This window comes from Euprymna scolopes, chromosome 1, assembly GCF_053919585.1.
Source record: "Euprymna scolopes isolate OS-2025 chromosome 1, ASM5391958v1, whole genome shotgun sequence".
Classification (NCBI taxonomy): Eukaryota; Metazoa; Mollusca; class Cephalopoda; order Sepiida; family Sepiolidae; genus Euprymna; species Euprymna scolopes.
This window is the reverse complement of record NC_136482.1, coordinates 7,405,682-7,430,059: the sequence shown is the minus strand read 5'-3', so window position 1 is coordinate 7,430,059 and position 24,378 is coordinate 7,405,682. Positions and strand designations below refer to the sequence as shown.

Genomic DNA, 24,378 nt, shown 5'->3' with positions numbered 1-24,378 from the left:
TAATATCTTGAAGAGTATTGGCTAACATACTTGATTTGTAAAAAACATTTAGTTCTTTTGTTAAAACCTGTAAAAAAATATTTAAAAAAGAAAAAAAAAAAATTGAACAAAAAAAGAGTTCAATGATCATTATTTGATTTTTACATTTTCTTAAATGACTGTGCCCCACCCCTCCTTCTCCACATCCTGTATTTAAACCACTTTTACTCAAAGATTTGGAGGCAGTCAGCTGATTATAGGCCCTTTGACTTTACCTCCTTGAAATATTCCTTCATCTCTTCCCCTGCATGTTTAGTGTAAAACTATTAAGTGGTCTTATCAGTGAGGAGTTACTCTTAAGGGTTCTCATCTTAGTCTGTCGTTTGTTGGATCAAGAAGGGATATAATTTGCTCATGATTAGGATTCAAGTAATAGAAAACTTGAGCTAATCGAGACAAAGTGGTGGGAAAACCTTTTTATTAGTTTTCTCTTTGTTGAGTAATGCGAGAGGTGATTTATGTCTACATGATCTGTAAAACTGGCAGATTGAATTGGTCCATCTAATCTTAAAACTGTTAATTGTCAATTTACACACTAAGAAGTGGTGAGAGGTGAGTTTTATTTCCATACAGATTTTCATGAACAGAGTTTCTTTCCAAGAATTTCTCATTTGTTAAATAAATGTCAACAAGAGTTTGTATTTCAACACTAAATGATACCAAAAATGTTGAGTTTCCTTAAATCAAACAAAGAATCATTCAATAAATCCGAGGCCTAAGAACACAAGTTTTAGACAAAATTTGACTTCATTTATCAACATTGTCTTCATATAGAGTGATACACTGATTCAAACGCTTCTCTAACAATTCTATAACTTTTTGTAGAACGTTTTGTCTTTGGCCTCAAAATACATCTGACCAAAATAAGTTTGGACTTTTTTATGTTTCCTGAGCAATTGCAAAATATGGATGTGAAACAACATTTTTGAACAACTACATTTAAAGTCGATATATAACTTCTTAACCATTTCGACTGAACAAAATCTGAATAACATTCTTGAACTCATTGCTTTGCTTAACCATTTTTTCCCCATCACAAAGCAATGTTCTATCTGCACATAGAATTTAGATTTCTCCATTCTTTTGAAAAGATTGTAACTGTAGCTTCACTTTAATAACTGCAACCTTCAAACTAGTAATCCAATTCAGTTCAAATTTTGACACATGCCATTTAAATTAAATTTAATAAAAAAAATATCTGAATAGTTCCATTGGTGGCACCATTTATATCTCAGGCCTAGGACTTTTTGAGTGATGTGTAAATGTGAAACAAAAAAAAAGTCTTCGAAATTAAACGATCCATAACTCAGTTAATATACTGTAAAATGGACGTATTATATCGTATAAAGAACCAGGAAAAAAAGCATTTGTGTAAATATCAGTTACCTTCAAATTACTCCTACACTTGCCTGTTTTAGCGTTACTGGCCCAATATAAACAAGCATCCATTTCTAAGAAATACTCTTTAAATCTTTCAATCGCAGCATACATTAGCCAGTTGTAAGTAAAACATAATTTTCTCTTTCTCTTCCTGAATTAATTTGTAAGATTTCATTATTTTTTGTCAATTCTATTTTGTCTGTTTTTCTATTTTGATTGATAACCTCAAAACGTTCTGTAATGTAAAAGAAAATAGAAAGACATATAATTAACCATAACTTACTGAATATATAATAGGAATATACAGACCAAATTCTCTGAAATAGACCCAAAAATATGGTTGGAAATTCCTTCTTTTATGGTTATTTCTGAATCTTGACTGTAGAGCGTTCCTGAAATAGGAAAATGTAATTGTCTTCAGCAAAAAAAAAAAAAAAAAAGAAAAAGATAGCAGCATCAATCCAATTACAGAAGCTTTTCCATGTAAAGAATTAATCCAGTCATGATCAGAAAGACATAATGGTCTTCTTGTATCAAGACAGTAAGTTATCACTGAAAAATTCAAAGAGATTCAGTCTTATTTTATAAAATGATTCTGGCATCTGATTGATTTGTTCTTATCACTCATAGAATCATCCAAATCTCTGATATGACAAAAATATTGCAACATTGAGTTTTTATTCTTTTTACACTTTCCCTATTCATTGCAAAAATATATTTAGAAAACTCTCAAATATTTTGCGGAATAATTAGAATGTTGGCAATTGAGAGAGCAGAGTTCAATCTTTGGTTGAATCGTACTAAAACATTTAAAAATTGTACTTGATGCATACATCCTTACTAAACAATCAACATTATCGACTACATTTTTATGTAACTAGAATTCGACTACATTTTTATGTAACTAGAATTCGACGGCATTTTTATGTAACTAGAATTCGACGGCATTTTTATGTAACTAGAATTCGACGGCATTTTTATGTAACTAGAATTCGACTGCATTTTTATGAAACTAGAATTCGACTGCATTTTTATGTAACTAGAATTCGACGGCATTTTTACGTAACTAGAATTCGACTGCATTTTTATGTAACTAGAATTCGACTGCATTTTTATGTAACCAGAATTCGACTGCATTTTTATGTAACTAGAATTCGATTGCATTTTTATGTAACTAGAATTCGACTGCATTTTTATGTAACTAGAATTCGACTGCATTTTTATGTAACTAGAATTCGACTGCATTTTTATGTAACTAGAATTCGACTGCATTTTTATGTAACTAGAATTCGACTGCATTTTTATGTAACTAGAATTCGACTGCATTTTTATGTAACTAGAATTCGACTGCATTTTTATGAAACTAGAATTCGACTGCATTTTTATGTAACTAGAATTCGACTGCATTTTTATGTAACTAGAATTCGACTGCATTTTTATGTAACTAGAATTCGACTGCATTTTTATGTAACTAGAATTCGACTGCATTTTTATGTAACTAGAATTCGACTGCATTTTTATGTAACTAGAATTCGACTGCATTTTTATGTAACTAGAATTCGACTGCATTTTTATGTAACTAGAATTCGACTGCATTTTTATGTAACTAGAATTCGACTGCATTTTTATGTAACTAGAATTCGACGGCATTTTTATGTAACTAGAATTCGACGGCATTTTTATGTAACTAGAATTCGACGGCATTTTTATGTAACTAGAATTCGACGGCATTTTTATGTAACTAGAATTCGACGGCATTTTTATGTAACTAGAATTCGACGGCATTTTTATGTAACTAGAATTCGGCGGCATTTTTATGTAACTAGAATTCGGCGGCATTTTTATGTAACTAGAATTCGGCGGCATTTTTATGTAACTAGAATTCGGCGGCATTTTTATGTAACTAGAATTCGGCGGCATTTTTATGTAACTAGAATTCGGCGGCATTTTTATGTAACTAGAATTCGGCGGCATTTTTATGTAACTAGAATTCGGCGGCATTTTTATGTAACTAGAATTCGGCGGCATTTTTATGTAACTAGAATTCGGCGGCATTTTTATGTAACTAGAATTCGGCGGCATTTTTATGTAACTAGAATTCGGCGGCATTTTTATGTAACTAGAATTCGGCGGCATTTTTATGTAACTAGAATTCGGCGGCATTTTCATGTAACTAGAATTCGGCGGCATTTTCATGTAACTAGAATTCGGCGGCATTTTTATGTAACTAGAATTCGGCGGCATTTTCATGTAACTAGAATTCGGCGGCATTTTCATGTAACTAGAATTCGGCGGCATTTTCATGTAACTAGAATTCGACGGCATTTTCATGTAACTAGAATTCGACGGCATTTTCATGTAACTAGAATTCGACGGCATTTTCATGTAACTAGAATTCGACGGCATTTTCATGTAACTAGAATTCGACGGCATTTTCATGTAACTAGAATTCGACGGCATTTTCATGTAACTAGAATTCGACGGCATTTTCATGTAACTAGAATTCGACGGCATTTTCATGTAACTAGAATTCGACGGCATTTTCATGTAACTAGAATTCGACGGCATTTTTATGTAACTAGAATTCGACGGCATTTTTATGTAACTAGAATTCGACGGCATTTTTATGTAACTAGAATTCGACGGCATTTTTATGTAACTAGAATTCGACGGCATTTTTATGTAACTAGAATTCGACGGCATTTTTATGTAACTAGAATTCGACGGCATTTTTATGTAACTAGAATTCGACGGCATTTTTATGTAACTAGAATTCGACGGCATTTTTATGTAACTAGAATTCGACGGCATTTTTATGTAACTAGAATTCGACGGCATTTTTATGTAACTAGAATTCGACGGCATTTTTATGTAACTAGAATTCGACTGCATTTTTATGTAACTAGAATTCGACGGCATTTTTATGTAACTAGAATTCGACGGCATTTTTATGTAACTAGAATTCGACGGCATTTTTATGTAACTAGAATTCGACGGCATTTTTATGTAACTAGAATTCGACGGCATTTTTATGTAACTAGAATTCGACGGCATTTTTATGTAACTAGAATTCGACGGCATTTTTATGTAACTAGAATTCGACGGCATTTTTATGTAACTAGAATTCGACGGCATTTTTATGTAACTAGAATTCGACGGCATTTTTATGTAACTAGAATTCGACGGCATTTTTATGTAACTAGAATTCGTCGGCATTTTTATGTAACTAGAATTCGACGGCATTTTTATGTAACTAGAATTCGACGGCATTTTCATGTAACTAGAATTCGACGGCATTTTCATGTAACTAGAAATAGACGGCATTTTCATGTAACTAGAATTCGACGGCATTTTCATGTAACTAGAATTCGACGGCATTTTCATGTAACTAGAATTCGACTGCATTTTCATGTAACTAGAATTCGACGGCATTTTCATGTAACTAGAATTCGACGGCATTTTCATGTAACTAGAATTCGACGGCATTTTCATGTAACTAGAATTCGACGGCATTTTCATGTAACTAGAATTCGACGGCATTTTCATGTAACTAGAATTCGACGGCATTTTCATGTAACTAGAATTCGACGGCATTTTCATGTAACTAGAATTCGACGGCATTTTCATGTAACTAGAATTCGACGGCATTTTCATGTAACTAGAATTCGACGGCATTTTCATGTAACTAGAATTCGACGGCATTTTCATGTAACTAGAATTCGACGGCATTTTCATGTAACTAGAATTCGACGGCATTTTCATGTAACTAGAATTCGACGGCATTTTCATGTAACTAGAATTCGACGGCATTTTCATGTAACTAGAATTCGACGGCATTTTCATGTAACTAGAATTCGACGGCATTTTCATGTAACTAGAATTCGACGGCATTTTCATGTAACTAGAATTCGACGGCATTTTCATGTAACTAGAATTCGACGGCATTTTCATGTAACTAGAATTCGACGGCATTTTCATGTAACTAGAATTCGACGGCATTTTCATGTAACTAGAATTCGACGGCATTTTCATGTAACTAGAATTCGACGGCATTTTCATGTAACTAGAATTCGACGGCATTTTCATGTAACTAGAATTCGACGGCATTTTCATGTAACTAGAATTCGACGGCATTTTTATGTAACTAGAATTCGACGGCATTTTTATGTAACTAGAATTCGACGGCATTTTTATGTAACTAGAATTCGACGGCATTTTTATGTAACTAGAATTCGACGGCATTTTTATGTAACTAGAATTCGACGGCATTTTTATGTAACTAGAATTCGACTGCATTTTTATGTAACCAGAATTCGACTGCATCTTTATGTAACCAGAATTCGACGGCATCTTTATGTAACCAGAATTCGACGGCATTTTTATGTAACCAGAATTCGACTTCATCTTTATGTAACCAGAATTCGACTGCATCTTTATGTAACCAGAATTCGACGGCATTTTTATGTAACCAGAATTCGACTGCATTTTTATGTAACCAGAATTCGACGGCATCTTTATGTAACTAGAATTCGACGGCATCTTTATGTAACTAGAATTCGACTACATCTTTATGTAACTAGAATTCGACTACATTTTTTTTTATTTTCTGCTTATCTTTAAGTATGAACAATCGTGTTTTGAAATAAAATTTGAGAAATAGAACTTGAATCGCAGAATTGTTTTATTATTGGTTTGATCACCTAAAACATGGTATATTACCACTTTGCTGGGATAGAATGTGATTTATATTATAGGGATGCAACTTGGTGGGGAGTTGAGCAGCAAGATGTTTTGCTCACATTACAGTAAAACTTTTGCATGTTGATATGGTTGGGGGTAATAAAGAGCAGGAAGAGAATTTCAAAAGCAAGTGGTTTGAAGAAAGTAGCCATAAGAGTAGAAAACTTTTTTGTCATCTAAGCACCTTTATGGTAAGGGGGTGGAATTTTTTGCTAGTTGGGCATATCCCCGGGGGGGGGGGGTCACAAGTGCCATAAGTTCATTGGAGCACATTCTGTGTAATGTTTTGTTGTCTTGCACTTGTCATTCTTGTCAAGAAAGGCGATTTCATTCTCTTATGAGAAATGCACAAAATTATTTCAATGCATCTTTTTTTGTGAATTGCAAATCTTTTTGTCTTCATCTTTCCAGATAATAAACCCTAAAATGCCTAAAACTGGATACTTTCACAATGGTGTACCGATTCCTGTCCCACCTGATGAAGTCTTAGGATTACAAAAAAAATACGATGAACCAGTCTATTTAGTGCTCTTTTTCGACACTAAACGAACATGGTATGTTTTTCCTTTTGTTGCCATTTCTTTTACTTGCATTTAATCAAGTACTTTTTAAAATCAATACTAACACAATTTAAGATTATTTGAATAATATAAAAGTATTAGATCCTATTGTTATAACGAAATGCTCAATATTCTAGATAGGGCATTAATATGATAAATATTGAAATGATAATAAATTTACAATTACATGTTCATAAAATGTTCAAAGAAGGAATAGATAGAAAGATTTTTTCCTTAATCCATGGAGTTTCAAAGATATGTCTTCTCATTAGAGGAAAAAAATGAACAGTAAAATAAAAATTACTAGTTAGCATATATTTGAAGAACTTGAGGAAATATAAGCAATAGAATTTCTACCATATGTAAATAAAACATTTAATTTAAGGAAAATTTCAAAGTTTTGTAGAAAAACAATGTTCAAAGAAATGGTAGAGAGACATTGAGCAATGAAGTACTTTTATCCAATCGAGTCGAATGGCAAAACTTATGAGCAATAAAATGATTAGACCCAAATTCAGGAATCTCTGAATAGTGCCGTTAAAGATTCAAATTATATCTAATTATTTCATGTATGTATATTTTAAGGTGATATAATATATGATAATTAAAGTGAACATTTGCATTAAAATATTTTCTGCAAACAAATTCAAAACATTAAATTTAATACATATATATATATATAACTACTTCATTTACTCACATAAAATTAATATACAAAAGTATAGATTTATGCGTAAACTTTAAGTATTTACTTCAAAAGTGCTCAATACGTAGGTAGAGCTAGCCTGAGGAATCCTAGAGTGGATGAAACGCCGAATATTCAGTGTAGCTTAATCGCCATATATATTTTATAAATTACTATATATATATATATATATATATATATATATATACACACACACTATTTAAAAAGTCTGTACACAAACTATAACATTAACAAATTAAAAAAATTTTTAAAGAACAGCTGAATTTTCTATTTTCATCCCTTAAAAAATATTTTTGGTTGTATTGGTTTTCATTTTTTAATGCATTCAACCTGTGATTGTGAAACATTGACACTTGAGATGAGAGCACATAACTTTTATATTTATGTGCATTACATTTAATACTGACTATTATCTGCTTTAATGTTGATAATTCTATCATGTTTTGACTGATTAACCCTTTCACCTTCTTCAGGTGAATTCTTACTTAGTGCTGCCAAATCAGACTCTCTGATAATAACAGCTTCATGGCCTAAAATGTACCAAACATTGAAATGATTGTTTTTCCTTTTCCTTTGCAAAATTCCATGTTCTGCAAAGTTAAAGCCAACAATTTCCATGTACAAAACAACCAAAATAAACATCAATAAATATTTAAGGATATGAAGAGATTGAAGCATAAAACCTTTGGATTCAGCATCAAATAACCCAAAAAGCGTAGATATGTGATAAAACGAAAATATTACATTGAGATTCTTTTTCTTTTAATTTTTTTTAATTTGTTGATGTTACAGTTTGTGTACAGACTTTTTAAATAGTGTGTGTGTGTGTGTGTGTGTGTGTGTGTATATATATATATATATATATATATATATATATAGTAATTTATAAAATATATATGGCGATTAAGCTACACTGAATATTTGGCGTTTCATCCACTAGGATTCCTCAACCATTATCAATGGACCAGAGGTCATCTCGTCAGCGTCAGACAAGGCCAAACTATTTGCAAAGAACTTTGCAGCTAATTCTACCCTATGCGACGAAGGCCATCAACTCCCCATATTTCCTCCTATAACACAGAACAAACTAGGTAACATACAAATATCCGTGCAGGAGGTCGCCAAGCTAATCAAGAACCTAGATTCCAGTAAAGCAACTTGCCCTGATGGCATCCCAATTATAGTGTTAAAAAAGCTTCAACCAGAACTTGCTCCCATACTTACGAAACTGTTTAAGCGCTGCCTTAAGGAGAAGTGCTTTCCGACTCCCTGGAAGACCTCATAAGTTTGCCCTGTAGTTAAGAATTCAGGTGATAAGTCATCTCCCTCTCATTACAGACCAATAAGTCTCCTGTGTGTTATGAGTAAGTTGCTGGAATTCATATTAAATAGAGAAATAGTCAACCACCTCAGCAGGAATAACCTTCTTAGTGACACACAATATGGTTTCCGCTCTGCAAGATCTACCGCAGATGTGCTGACGGTTATATCTCAAAGGATTAGTGAATCTCTTGAAAAAGGCTTCCTTTCTCGGGCAATTGCTCTTGACATATCAAAGGCCTTCGACAAGGTATGGCATAAGGGTCTACTTCACAAGATTTCCAGCTACGGTATAACTGGAAATGTTTTCTCAATCATTAAATCATTTCTCTCCGATAGGCTCATAAGAGTAGTGGTAGATGGACAAAAATCGGAGGCCTGCAATATAAATGCTGGAGTCCCTCAGGGGTCAATCCTGGGCCCAACTCTCTTCCTGATCTACATCAATGACCTCCCTAAACACATACTTAAATCATTCGTTGACATCTATGCTGATGACACGACCATCTACGGTAACACATCAAAGGCTGTAAATGACAAAGTTCTCTCTGATTCTCTCTCCTCTGATCTCGAGCGCGTGATTCAGTGGGGAAAGATGTGGCTGGTTACCTTTAATGCATCCAAAACCAAACTCCTATCCTTACATCATCAACGCTCTGATCCCCATCTGGCATCAATTGTGATGGATGGCTCTCGTCTGGGTGAGGCCCCGTGTTTTGACAAGCTTCTGGGTTTGACCTTTACTCCTGATCTGAAATGGAACACGTACATCAAGTCTGTTGCCAAGGTCGCTGGAAAGATGGTGGGATCCTTCTACCACTCCAGAAGATATCTCACTACTGATGCAATTCTCTATCTATATAAAAGCCAAGTACGTCCAAGGATGGAATACTGTTGCCATATCTGGGCAGGAGCTGCTAAAAACAGCCTATCCTGCCTTGACAGAGTACAAAATAGACTTTGTGGCTTAGTGGGGGATGGCCTTTTCTCTACCCTGCAACCTCTCTCCCACAGAAGAGACGTTGCGAGCCTATCCTTGTTCTATCGTTATTTCCATGGCAGGTGCTCGTCTGAACTCCAATCTCTGGTCCCCCCTCGCCAATCTTTCACGAAAAACACCCGTCTAGCTGAATCCACTGTGAAAAATTTCCCCCACTCTATATCTGTGCCTAAATCAAAACGTAGATTCCATGAACAAAGCTTCTTTCTTAGAACTGCACGCCTGTGGAACTCTGTTCTGTCTGCCTGCTTCCCACCGGACTACAACTTGGATGTGTTCAAGTCCAATGTTAACTAATTCCTAATGAACCGCCCCCTAAAGTAAACACTTCATCAAATCTCCACACTAACGTAATGTACTTGCAATAACCCTTATCCCTGAGTGGCTTCTGGGCCTTGATAAGTGGTGATCACTGTGTAAAAAAAAAGAAAAGAAAAAGAAAAAAAGCTATTTATTAATCAGTGCTTCTCATATTGAATTAATATCTATACTAGGATGAGTGATAATGTTTGAACACTTTAAAAATTGTCCTCAAATCCAGTGTCAATAAACATTTGTCATGAACCGTCCTCATAAGTCATCAGATTTTATTCCATTCGTTTTCAATCCTCTCATAATATTCTTCATCATTTAATGATCAATCTATGTCAAATTTATTAAAGATGGCACATAAATGGAAATATAAGAAAAATATAAATATCAACGCTGATAAGGACAATAATCCAAAGAAAAAAAAACAATCTACACAAGTTTTCATGTAAAATAATTGAAAGAAAAGTTGTTTTTTTTTAATTCCTATTACCTGACTCGTGATGGTATAAAGACTGTCTTGTGACCAGATCTGCAGGATTTGTTAGTCTAAATAATTTTTCTTGTCAAAGATGAATGCCAATAAGAGTGAGAATACTTTAGAGTTCCTACAATTCATTATCAGTTTTTAACAATTTTAAATTACCTTTGATAATGTTGCCGATTACTTTGTTTTATAAGATTTTTATCTTTGCAATTTAGTTGTTAACCTCATGAATTGCGTCATCTGCTAATATAGATGTCATGTAGGTGAGTAGCTAATCTTAATTGAAGACAATAACAAAACTTGTACAATTGTTGTGAGAAAAGCTTATGAGTATCTTATTTCGATTCTTTACATTGCTCATTGTGATTCTCACAATGTTTCAGTTAATGTAACCTCCGCCATTCTTTAGGTGCATCTTTTGAAAACTATGGAATGAACCTTTTATTTAATTTATCGAGGTAAATTTTTCTTGTTCTGTCAGTCAGAACTGGGTAGAAGTATTATGATCTTCTTACTTACCTGCCATAAAGAGTGAAATGTCAACCCACAGAATCGTAATGAATGCTTTTATCCATTGTGCTATAGGTCAACATAATTAAGAATAACATACTCATTAATCAACACTTCTAGCTGACCATGGCTGATGGAACAAGAACAATCTAATCCTGTATATAATAAAGGGTCCATGGCAATAATTTCCCTTACTCTCTATCAGTGCCAAAAACTAAATGAAAATTTTATGAGCAAAGTTTCTTTCCTAGAACTGTTTGTTTGTGAACATAATACTATAGGGTTGCTTCCTAGCTAATTATAACATGGTCGTTTTCAAATCTAATGTAAATAAATTCTTGTTTGGCTGTCCTTTTAAATAATTTAACTCTATTCAAATTTCGCCATTAACAATTTTCATGGTGTTATCTCGCAGTCTATAACCCTTTTCCCTTGAGTGGTCCTTAGGCCTTGATGAGCGGTGACCCTCTAATGGAAAAAAGGTTCCTGAATTTGACAGAAAGATTTCCTTGTTTTAAAAAGATGTACTGTAAGTAGGTTGGAGGTTATATTCACCATCGTCCAAATAACAACCAAGACGAGAAAAGTAGTTTGAATAATCAAAATTATCATCATCTCCAAAATTGCCAAATATTCATGACAGCTATAAATTTGTTTTATTCTAGGCAATGGTTACCAAGAAACAAACTAGAACCCCTCGGAGTTGATTCTGGATTGGACAAGGCAAAGCTGACGGAAAACAGGAAGCCAAACGTGCGCAAAGCAGTGAGGAAAGCTTATGAAAAGGCAATTCTTCATCGCTGCAGTGTGACTGGGGACCCTAACCCTTTATCTGGGGATTCCAGTGCTGAGGACTGATGATGGAATGTTGCTTGTGCTGGTTGATGAGATGAGGAAAGAAACTCTGTACTCTACGGAGTCTCTTTGGTGTAAGCATAGGCAGACCCCCACCCGACATGGCTCTAGAGGGTCAGTAGGAATAGATTGGTATTTAATGCTAAGCACCAAATCTTTTATCATCTTGTTTAGAAGAAGTCAAGAAATTTTTACATAGATATCACTTCTTTCTCTGCCCTTTCACCCTCCTTAGCATTCTCCTCTTCACACGTTTTATCATTTAATCATCAGAAATTTCATAGTGTATTATTCTTTTTAGTTTTAAATTATGTATAAGATATATATAAGTGTTTGCTCTCAACACTGCTTTGTTGTTGAGCCGAACATGACACGTGTTTATGACATGCCAGCAAAATTATCACATCCTTTTAACTTTACTTTGATAATTAATGTTTACAAACCTTGATATTTATAAAAAGTGATTTTTTTTTTTTTAAAGAATTTTTCTTCAAGCAACATTTTCATTGATTTAGATTTATTAAATTATGTAGACAGGCTTTGATAAATTAGATATCAAAGAAATGAAGTTAATCAAACTTTAGCCTGTTTTTAGTGGCTGGGTGATTTACTTTAGTTGCTAAAACAGTGCTACATTTAAGTGACTTCTGTGTTGGACATAGGTTAATTTCTTGTAGTAATCAGTTCTTTTTTTATAATTTGATTTGTCTAAGCTTGTCAACATAATTTTGTTTTATTGTATCGGACATATTGTCAAAAATAAAGCTCTAAATTTATAATTAAAAAAAATAAATATAAGGTTTTAATAAATTTTTTTATTCATGGAAAAATAAAGATTTTTCAAGATATCACATATCCATTCCCTACATTTTCTTCTTTTCTCTCTCTTAACGCCCCCCCCCCATTTTCCCCATTCCATCTGACTTTTAAGCGTTATTTACAGATTTTTTTTCTTTTTTCATCTATTTTATAGTTATTTAGTTTTTAGCTATTAGACTATTGTTTTTTCATCGATTACTTTTTTTTTTAAAAACTTTATTTCTTGACTCTTTGTAAACAATTAACATCTTTATCTCATCGGCCTTCCTGTTGTGACACAAGTGATTTTTTGATTTCTCTTTGGACTTTGTCGGTTCCTTGCTGCTGTGTTTGCTGCTGCTCTGGCATGGCCGGACACCTAACACCAGAGAGGTGGGGAGGAACATTCCTAATACTCCCTCTCGGGATGGGGGTCACTACATCTTCGTTTTTGTATGCCTTCCAACCCGATGATGACATGTGGTCGTCTGGAAATTCTACCACTAGTAGCAGCCTACATAGCAGTGTCTCAATTTCACTCGCCTCCCACTGAGTCACCATCTTCCTTCTCCCATCATTGTTTCGAGAGAAGAGTGGGGGTTTGGGTGGCCTGCTCTCTCCCGTGAGAGCAACATAGAAAAAGCTAAGTGCTTGAACTTACCTTTGCTGATGGTGTTCGTTGTGTGCACCTATTTCCCCTTTCCATTTAAAGAAAAAAGATATTATCCTGGTGGCACTTAATATTATTCAGTGTGGAATCGGATTGCACAACTTAATTCAGCCTTTATGAAAAAAATTAAATTTAAAAAAAAAAAAAAAACAACGTACTCAAAACATAAAAAATGATCCGAACTGAAATTTTTAACAAATTTTTAAAAGCCAATTTTTTTTTTTTTTTAGTTAAAGAAAAAAGACAAAACATTTTTTTTCCTAAATAAAATTTTTAAATATATTAAAAAAAAAACAAAAAAAAAACGAAACATCATCATCCTTTCTAAAAAAAAAAAAGACAAGAGAAATAACTCCACAAAAATTGTTTTTTTCTCCATAAGATATCATTGTGCATGACCCTTTTCTCTGTATATTATTGTTTTTGTTTTTTTAAACTTAAGGTGTTTTTATCTTTTATTAATTGAGGGACCTTTTTTTTTTCACAAAAAAATCTTCCATCTTTCCAAATTGAAGTGTATCGCTAGTACACAATCTGAAATCCAATTCTAAAGAAATAATTGAAAAAAGAAAACCTTTCAACAAAAAAAACCCTTGAATTTTTTATAATTTTTTTTCTTTTATTGCCTTCTATTCACTCGATCTACATTGGACCATCATATCATTGTCGTCTGTGTGTGTGTTAGAAGTTTCTCATTTCTTTCTGTTGTTCAGCGGAGGTACTCACAGGAATTCTCTTCACTTGTCAAGCGATTGGAAATAGACATTTTTAATCGATTTTAATATTTTTTTTGGGGGGGGGGTCTTGTTTTTGCTCAACCAGTCTGTGGGTCAGCACCCCCCACCACCACCCAGGCTTGTTTATAGTTTTTTTTATGTGCCTCTTTGAACAGATTTCTTATCAAGTCCATGCAGAAAAGCAATTTAATATCTTGCTTTAGTCAACTTTTGTACGATTTTTATGGCCATGTACAAATATCTGGCCATTCTTCGTTGTACATTTACAAACGTTACATATTCTGATTCAGTATGACCCTAAACTGGTTATGATAACTAAAAATACTTCAGTATTCATTTGCCAGAAATCAAATTCGTGTACAATATAACTTTCATTCTTATTGATATGTTTAAAAAAATAACACTGAAACTAGGTTAAACAATTAACTTCTGATGATTTTATCTTTTTACTTTTATTTCTTTCTATTGAATAGGTTGACAAAGTTTAAGAGATAATTAGGTAGAGAAGGGGGGGAGAATGAAAGATGTTTTTAACACTTTTTCTTTTTTTTTCACTTTTCCATTTTCTTAACCATGCGCCCGGGCAATGTCGGGTAGCTTTACTAACCCTTTCTACATTTTATTCTTTGTCTTTCAGGATTTGTGTTTTTATTTATTATTGAGTTTTAAATGATAGTAAAAATATGTCCTGAGTTCATTTGATTATTAATCAGTAAATGTTTTTGCCTCATAGATTTTATTGAGATTTTTTACTTATTAAAAGATTTTCTTGGCCACAATATTTGCTGAGGTTGTTATTGCTATCCCACTTTAGTTTTGTAGCATATCCGATTGTTAGAGAAGTTCACCATTATTTGTTAAACAAAAAACTTAGTTCACATTTGACTGAATGATGAACATTTTCTTGGATTCTTTTTCCTTTTAAATTTTAATACAAGAACCTATCTTCTCTTGATTGACTGAAGAGACTTGTCTTTTAGAACTTCATCAACAGAAAAAAATATTTTCCATGTGTAGATATTGTGTCAAGTTTGGGGTTCATTTTAGAAATTAAGCTCAAATAAGACCCTATGTCATATATTGACCTCTGGTCTTGGTGTCAGTGTCTAGATAAGGAAGTTGGGATGCAATGTTTAGATAGCAATTCATACAAATAAGGTTGGTAATAAAAGGCTGGAAAAGGATTAACTAGTTTACTAAAGGTACAAAAACTGAAGACTACTTTCAACTCATTAAAGAAACGGAATATATATATATATATATATATATATATATATATATATATATGCATATAAATTACATAAAAACTTTTCTGATAATTGCTCTCTCAAAACCAGACCATATTTTTATGACATTAATCTAAAATCTTGAATATTAATCACTAACTCAGAATATTCTATATATGGCACAAAATAACCAACGGAAACGATTATGCAACAAAAGTCTTAGTTTCATTTTTATTAGTAGATAAGAACAACACTATAAGGTGTCGTTCATTGTGTTTAACTGTTACATATGTTTCATGTTAGATTTGATTGCAAAAAAAATTTTTTTGTCAACATTTATTGTTCCAAAAATTTTACCATATTGCAACTATTGCTTTTATAAAAAAAATCTAATGTCTTCCTTTCAGAAGATTGCATAAGTCATCAAGCGTATGTGATGAGTTAATAAAATTATAAAATTTCTTTATATTTATCATTTTAGGATTTAAAAATAATGGATACTTAAAGGAATATACATGTATCTACCTAGTGTTGCCCAGGAGACATTTATGTTCATTTCATTTTTATATATTTTTTTAACTATGTTTTTTTTAAATTTTAATTGTAAGCATTATTTTGAGAATTAAATATAATTAGTCTATCATTGTTCGGTCATTAAGTTATAAATTGAAGCAAATTGTTATAAAACTAAACTATAGCTAATTTGGTTGTTTTAGTCTCTATATATTAGATGTAAATAATTTCTAAAACTTAATTATTCTAATGAGGATTTACTAAAACTTTTCAAGCCAATTTAATTTTCTATTTAATTCCAGTTTTGAAGGGTCACTAAGTAATTCAGTATTTTTTGTTTTCAACTATTAACAAAGTATCAAAACTGATTTGTATATGAATAAACCAAAATGCATGTAAATTAAAGTATTTTTGTTAAAGAATTTTTCAAATTGGTTTATTTGCACTATTTTTTATTTTAATAGATATTCAATTAATAGTAAAGCAACAACAATCTAGTGTGTAACAGTGATGCAAGAAATACAGACACATAAAGTTGTTTCATTTTATTATACAATATATAAGTGTGTGTGTGTGTAACCATCTTAGAGTAATTCTATAAATTTTCAATTCACAGAAACTAACTCAGGGATGTGTACAGCCTTGATAACATTCTTCTATTATAATATTTTCCAGAAGAAAAGACTTGGATGTTTGCTATTGATGATTTAAAAATTAAAAATATTAGTCTTCACTCCATTCAACCTGATAGATGAGAGAGAATCAGTATTTTATTAATTAGCAATTTTTTCAAAACATTTTTCATTGAACCAACTGAGCTCTTAATTTTATAAAGTTAACTGTAAAATATCTATTTATAAATTGAACTTGTTTTTCAGGAGATCTGTGTTATTTACATGTCATTTTTTACATTTCAGATACAAAATTAAAAACATGAATAAAAATGTGAATTAATGAATTTTTTTAAGATGAAAAAAATTGTCGTTATTGAGACTTAATAAAGAGCACATTTTGGGCGATATGGAGAGGACAAATGTTTATGAAAAATTTTACAAAACTATTTTATGTTAAAAGTTTTTTCTGATCCCATCAATGTATTCATATTGATTATTTGGCAAAATCATGTGTTCTCTCTTTGAGAAATAATCAACTGGAAAGGGATGTTAAAGGGGGCATGGAGTATCAGTAAATGTAAAAATGAGGCAGTCACCATAGAATGTCCGTTTATGATTGGGCTATATGGGCAGCCATCTCATCAGATAGGAAAATCTTTCATCGTTTATCATCTTATCATCTTGATACAAAGCTTGCAGCAGGAGCATCGTTTGGATTATGCACTTCAAAAAAGTTAGAAAAAATAACAGATTTTGGAACCATCATTTTTTAACTTTACACTTGTCTTTTGTGTAGTTATCTGCAATTTATCGTTCCATTAAGATGAAAATTCATCACTTGATAAGAAAATGTGGTTGTCATTTGCCTCAGAAATTGCTTCCATCTGAATGGCAAACTTGAGCTACTGCATGTAGTTTTATTGTCTCAATTCTTGTGCTTTTTAAAGTATTGGTATTAAAATCAGAAAATTTTTCTGAAGCCAAAAATGATTCTTTAAAAAATTTTTTTTAGTTTAATGTATCATTGCTGATATGAATGATAAGCTATTTATTGATTTGAAGCTACCAGTAAAATTAACATCTATAGATTGGCCTACACCTCATCCCCAACATGTGTATTTTTATGTTTACAAAAACATGCATACATTACATTTTTTTTTTAATGATATTTCAGAAAAAAACAAACTCTATAGCTAAATATTTAATGATTTAAAAAAAAAAAATGAATTGGTCATTATATTGGAATCTGGAATATAGAACAGAACTGATAATTGTGTCAAAATTTGGGGAAAATATTAGACTCACTTGATCACTAATGGGCATGCAGGTATGTGCATAAAATACATCTTGCTGAACGGTTTATCAACTATAAGTAGATTGTTTCTGCATTGAGCAATTTGGACTGATGCATGGCATATTTTCTGGAATGTGTATCGTTTGTAGGATCCCGAGTTGTCTGTTATTCATTTGTGAAATGCATGAGGCCAAAATATGCTTGTATTGAAAGTAGAGAATGACTTAATCTCATTAAATGTTGAATTGGTAATGAAACTCTTGTTGAATTGCAGTCACAGATTTGTGATTTTTTCCCCATAATTGTTGTGGGTGAATATGCAATGCTCTATTGTCGACAACATTGAAGCTTTTACTAAAAATAAGAAAAGAAAATGCTAAGGCATCATGGATGCAAAGATACTTGTTGGAGATATATTCCCTCTGATGCTGAGAAATAGTTATATTAAGTGTTCTTCATCCTCTCTGCATCACCCTGTATATAAGTAAATCTATTTAACTTGTAAATTATAATGCTAATAAATAAAAACGAAATAATTGCGATAATTGATGACTGAAAATGTCACCAAATTTGTTTAATCAGATTTAAAATAATTAAATAAAATTAAATACAAGTCATTGTAAAACATTTTTAGATTTGATGAGAAAAAATTAAAAAAAGAAAAGTTAATTCCTTTTTAATTAGAATTCTTATTTTTTTCATATTTTAAAATAATTTTTTAAGTTATTTTATTTATTTCCTTTTTTCGAGCGACCACAGTGTCTCCTCACAAAATCAATGACATTTCATCTCATTAAAAAAATGCCTGAGAGACTTTCTGCTATGAGCAGTTTTCCTTTTCATTATTTAATTCCAGCCTTAACCTATATTTCTCATATTCACTCATCTCCATTGAAAAACTTTGTACATAAAATTTTAAAATTCTTTTATATGACAAAGGCACATGTGAAAATAGTTGTTTTACTTTATGTGCACAAATGAACAATAATAATTGACTTTTACTTTTCAAATCGGAAATTGATTTCTATTAGGTAGATATAAGCTTTAAAAATATTCTTTGAATAAAATATCTGAATTAAATAAAGTGGTCCCATTCAAAATTGAATACAGGAGGTTCCGGAGTTTGACAAGATACACATAAAGAAGGTCAGAGATTTAAATGTGAAATGAGAACAGTAGGTCCAACATTACAACTTATTAATCCTTATCTCAAAAATTCTGAAACATAGGCTCTGTCAATGTTTGGCATCCCTTTATTATTTGATTCATACTTGGGCAGATTGCAGACTGTTGTTTAGAAAGCCATTCTTAACATGAAGAAGAGGCTTTGTTAACTATTGTAATTTAATAAACAAAAAATACCATGAAAATTGAATTTAATTTGAAAATCCTATCTAAATAGTAGCATGGTCTGTAGAATTACAAAATCGACAAGTACCATAGTTTAAAAGTAAAAGTCAAAGATTATAGTTCTTTTCTGTTCTTCCCCTCCCCTCCCCAAAATATTAATTTTCTTTTGTAACCCTGTTGTATAAACGAACTATTTTTTTTTTATACTTGTATGAGTTCAATTTTTTCATCATAATCATTTCAAAGTGTGTGAATTTGTTGGAAATTCTTGTCAAGAGATCAAATTGAATTTTGTCATCAAATATTCAGTTTTTTCTTTATCAAACGAAAAAAAAAAGAAGAAAAGCTTTGTCTATAATATTAATCATGTGAATCCCACATTTAAAATAATTTTTTTTAATGGGTTTTTGAAATTTAAAAAAAAAAATACCAGTCATAATTTTCCTATGATTACTTAAAACAAACAAAAAAGAATTTCTGAGAAAAACAAAAGAAAGAGAACCTTTCTTTTTAACATGTCTTTGTGCCATTCTTATTTTAATATCCATTCACTTTGATCTCTCATATCTGAAAGTTCTACATTCATACCTCCGAAATAAAAAAAAAAATTGTCTTTTTTAACCTCCTATTTTGGTAGGTGTACTGCCTAACGTCAATTTTTTTTTTTTAATTATTTTATTATTAAAATCACATGATGTTTAAATCTGAAGGCAGCAGAAGCCAATCTTTTTTTTTGATTAGCTCCAAATTAATGGGAGTTGTTCTATTATTAATACAGACTGACCTCTAGCCCCGCTTCTCCCCCAAATCCTGCCTCTGCAGTCTAAACAAGTTAAGAGTTTTTATTATCTTTTTGTTCTCTGTTTATGAAGGGTCAATGCTAGCATAATGGGAAGCTTCATTAATTATTTCCCTTGAGACCCTTCTTTTTTATTTATTTTTGTAAATTTCTTTGGAAAACCATAGTTGTGTAGTGAACTTTGCAGTCATAAGAGATTGTGATTAGTCAGTTGAACCAGTTTCTGTTTTGTGTCTTATATCCAAAACTTTGCCTTGGGGCTTGTTATGTGGCCACCAAAATCAACAAATCTAAGCCATTTCTGAAACAGCCTTTCCTCTGTTGATTGCAGTATCATGCTGGTCCTGTGCATTGCTAGAAGGTCCACTCTCCCAGGCTTTACCTTCTCTCTTTCAGGGGGGGGGGCTAATTTATTGCTAATCACCTGAGGCGCTCCTACCGGGGAATACTGACAAGACTATCCAGGCATTTTTTGCAGGTTAGAATGATTCTCCTTAGGAGCGTTGACTCTTCAATCCCACTTTCCGACTCTTGTATCACATTTCTCAGTGTGGGAGAAAAATATATACCATCTAATGAATAGCTTCTTGAAGAAGTCACCGTAAATGAATCCATTTTTTTTTTTTTTTTTTAATTTATATCTTTTAAGAAATTTTCATTTACTTTACAGATTTGTTTAAAACGTGTTAGCACTTGTCAATGCCAAAACTTTTTTGACAATGAAACTTAATGGTAGTTGATGATGAATACTATTAGAGGATTGTAAAACTCCATATTCCACCAACTCACAATGGTAGATGATCCACAAATTAGTAATTCTTCCTCCTTAGAAACATCACTTGTGGATTGTGAGAAATAATTTTTTTAATCTCATCAGCTGCTCACCTTTCCGGTTCTTTTGTCATCGGTTTCAATCTGAATATTTATAGGGATTCAGGTAAATGAGAACATGGATAAAAAATAAGATAAAGGGAAAATAATAGGAATTAAAAGTTAAAAATATTTTTTTGTTGTCCATCATTCAGAAAAATAATAGACATGATTGTCATGGTTGCTTCGTTGTTGTTTTTGGCTCAAGATCAACTTTGATTGTCCAACTTTCATAAAATTTATCGTAATTTGAAAGGATGCACACTATTTTACATCCAATGCTTCTAATCTTTTAATTGATTCAATTAGTTTGCCCCATTTTTTACAACGGCATTAAAAAATTAAATCATTTTAAAGTTAATTCAACTTTACGAAATAGATGCATAGTCTGTTTTTTTATCTACTGCTTTATATATATATATATATATATATATGTGTGTGTGTGTAAGGAGATTAGAACAACAGTCTGAAGAGCAGAGTATATTTTAATGTATTAGTAAATTCATTAATACAATTAAAAGAAAAGAAAACCGTGCTCGTTGTAATTTAGATACATAATAAGGTCGATAGGCATATATATCCTAGAGCTATTTTAATACTGAGTAAGATGATTGATAATTTGTAATTAAAATTAAAAATTAGAATTCATTTATCATCCAAATGAATGCTTTGACGATGATACTTATGACTTTTAGAAGGCAAACCATTAAAAGATACATCTGCCGTACTTTAAAAAAATACTAGGTTTATTTTTGGTGTCTTTAAAAAAAAAAACACCCCATATTTTTGCTGATGAGGAGACTTTGTTTCCAAAAACTATATAGCAAAAGTAATAACAAGCTGGAAAAGCAAGTTTTCTTCTGATACATCACATTCTCTTCTGTCGTTGGTCAGTGAAGGAAAAATCCTTTTAGACTAAGACAAATTGTGTTTTTGTCTCAATCCAGAGTGCCACTGTTTGAGAAGATTTTTCCCCACATTAAAATCGATCTTGTCTATCTTTGCCCTTATGGGGAGGCAAGTAAATAGGGACTCAGAATTATTTTGATGCATCTAACATCACATCATTTTATTATTTCGTGCTAAACTGTTTTCAACGATATTTAAACTGTAAACTCGTTTAATTCAATGGCCTTTTTATTTTCTTTATTTAAAAAACGTTAAACATGTATTTTTCTTCTGTGGATTAAATGCTTTTTTTTTTTTTTTTAATATTATCTGCACAGTCAATACTTTCAACATAAAAAAAGCAGATTAAAACATACTGTACACAGAAAACTACCCTGTATTGGATATTTTACTCAAAAAGACCAAACATATAACTATGTTTAAAACTAGAGTTTCATGAACTTATTTTTATCATTTTAGTTCGTTCCAACATCATAAACCCAATGATGACTCGTTGCGCACCATTTTCTGATTGATAAATACAAGTCCAAGAGAGACATGAGATTCTATAACATTGGAGTTCATTAAGAGGGTTAACCTGACTTTACTCCTGGTGGTGTGTTTTTTTAATACCAAGTGACAACAATCAATTGAATAGAGTCAGGTCTATTTAAGATAGATGACCTGTTTTCTGTCTGGCTGGCATATAATTTTGTGCAGTTCTACAAGATTCACCCCTCCAGACCTTACATTCTCTCTTTGAGAAGGGGGTTTGTTTATTGCTAAGACCTTAAGATGTTCCTACCAGGGAATGTGGCTGGAGCTGATCAGACAGTTTTTGTAGGTCAGAGTATTATGGGCTGGCGTTTCACTCCCCACTTTTTAACCTTGTCACATCTTTCCTTCAGCCAGTTCTCTGAGGATTTTTTTTATATACCCCCTTCCTCCTCACCTAAATACTTTCTTTCTTCAGTGGATAACTGATTCTCCTTTATTCATTTATTTTTGGAAGGGTAGGTAGGAGGTGCGTGTTTTCTTTCTTTTTGCTATTTGTGAACAATTTTGGTATTATTTCCACATACTTTTATCTAAAAAAAAAACTAAAGAAAATGCTATCAAATCCAAAACCAGTTTATGATTATAAAATTTTTTTCCATTCATAATCATCTGCTGCATTTTCCAGCAAAAAATATGAAGCTTTATTAAAAAATCCTTTTAAAATTGGCATCCTGCTTCAGGTAGTCTGTCAGCCATTTTTGAAGGAGGTGAATTTGTTTATTTTTGTTATTTTTTCCAAACAAATCTGGAATCAGGGAATCAGATTTTGTTCAGCCATTTTTCCTCTTCAAAGACACATAGAAGTTGACAAATTTTACATGAGTTGGAATTGGATCTTTTTTTTTTGTAAAAACTACTCTAAAATCTGATTTTTTTTTTTTTTTTTTTGTTTATCGCCCGAATGTATCTTCAGACCTAAAACAGGGTTGATGTTAGTGTTGGGGCAATTAATTGAAATCAAGAATAGGAAAAATCCAAACTTTTTTTGGTATCAGAATTGGAAAAATGTATGCCTATTTTCCAATGCCAAAAACAATTCTTTTTTTAAATTTAATTTTCCATTATTAATATTAGTGATAAAATGATAAATATTAATTTTCAACTCGCAGTGAAATTAAAGTTTATACATCACCCCCATAAGAGTATTTTTTTTTACATTTGTAAAATACATATATTTCACTATTACATGTTTTTTTACGGCAATCCAAAATTTAAAAAAAAACATTTATAACTAAATATTAAGAGATTTTGAAAGAATCAAAATCATTGATCTTATTAGTATCGTCCCATCACTAGTTCATATGCTGTAAAGCAGATCGACCAAACCTTGTGGCCATATTCGCTTTCATTTATTTTTACCCCATGCGGATCATAGTCTTAATGTCAAATCTCCCACCTATTAAACGTCTTTTTTTTTAACTTCTGTTCGATAAGAAAAAATTATCATAATTTCATGATTCTTTGAAAATGACTCTTAGCATCCGTAAATAACCGATTTATTTCTCTCTCCTGAGGTGTACCAAGCAACATTTATTGCATTTTTAGCAATCATTTTTAAATACACATAGTCAATCTTATACGTATAAATGATTTGTAAGCGATTGAGAAAAATTGGACAAATTGTGACGGTTAAGAGGTTTAATGTAAAGTATAAGGATGTGAGTTAAAACTAGATTTTTAGTCTTTAAATGATGCTAAAATTTGAAGTTCTGTCATGCTTGGTTGAAGTTGTTCAAATCATAATAAGCTAGGAATTTTCACATTTCAACTTTTTTCTATATTGTAGTTGTGGCATTATAATGCTTTGGTTGATGTATTCTCCAGCCTTCCAAAAAGTGATCCCATACCCCCCCCCCCCCCACACTCCAAATGTTATGAACACAACAACCATGATACAAGTGATGGTTCAAAATAAGCAAATAATATAAGTAAAAGCACTTCCTCTGTCGGGTCAGATGTTCAAAATTTGTGTCTAACACTGGTTTACAAAACTGATTTTTGCTTTGAAGTAATTGTTTAAATTAGTGCATTTCTTTGTCATTTTAATCTTGATGGAGGGAATTTAAATCTTCAAACATTTTTGCTGTATTATGTGTAGATTTTCTTTTTAATGCAATGTTTATCTAGTATATAAAGTAAAGTTGGTCTCATTTTC

At 31.8% G+C, this 24,378-nt stretch overlaps 1 protein-coding gene across 4 annotated transcripts in view; it reads left to right on the top strand.

The window, feature by feature from the left end:
• Positions 1 to 12,056, top strand: part of LOC145276916 (peregrin-like) — a 334,772-nt gene extending 322,716 nt beyond the window's left edge. For all 4 annotated transcript variants that reach the window (XM_080128682.1, XM_080128599.1, XM_080128512.1 and 1 more), the window contains 2 exons: positions 6,571 to 6,713; positions 11,717 to 12,056. In XM_080128682.1, coding sequence (XP_079984808.1) covers positions 6,571 to 6,713; positions 11,717 to 11,909 — 336 coding nt within the window. In that variant the 3' untranslated portion in view covers positions 11,910 to 12,056. The remainder of the gene's footprint in view (positions 1 to 6,570; positions 6,714 to 11,716) is intronic.
• The last annotated feature ends 12,322 nt before the right edge of the window (positions 12,057 to 24,378 follow it).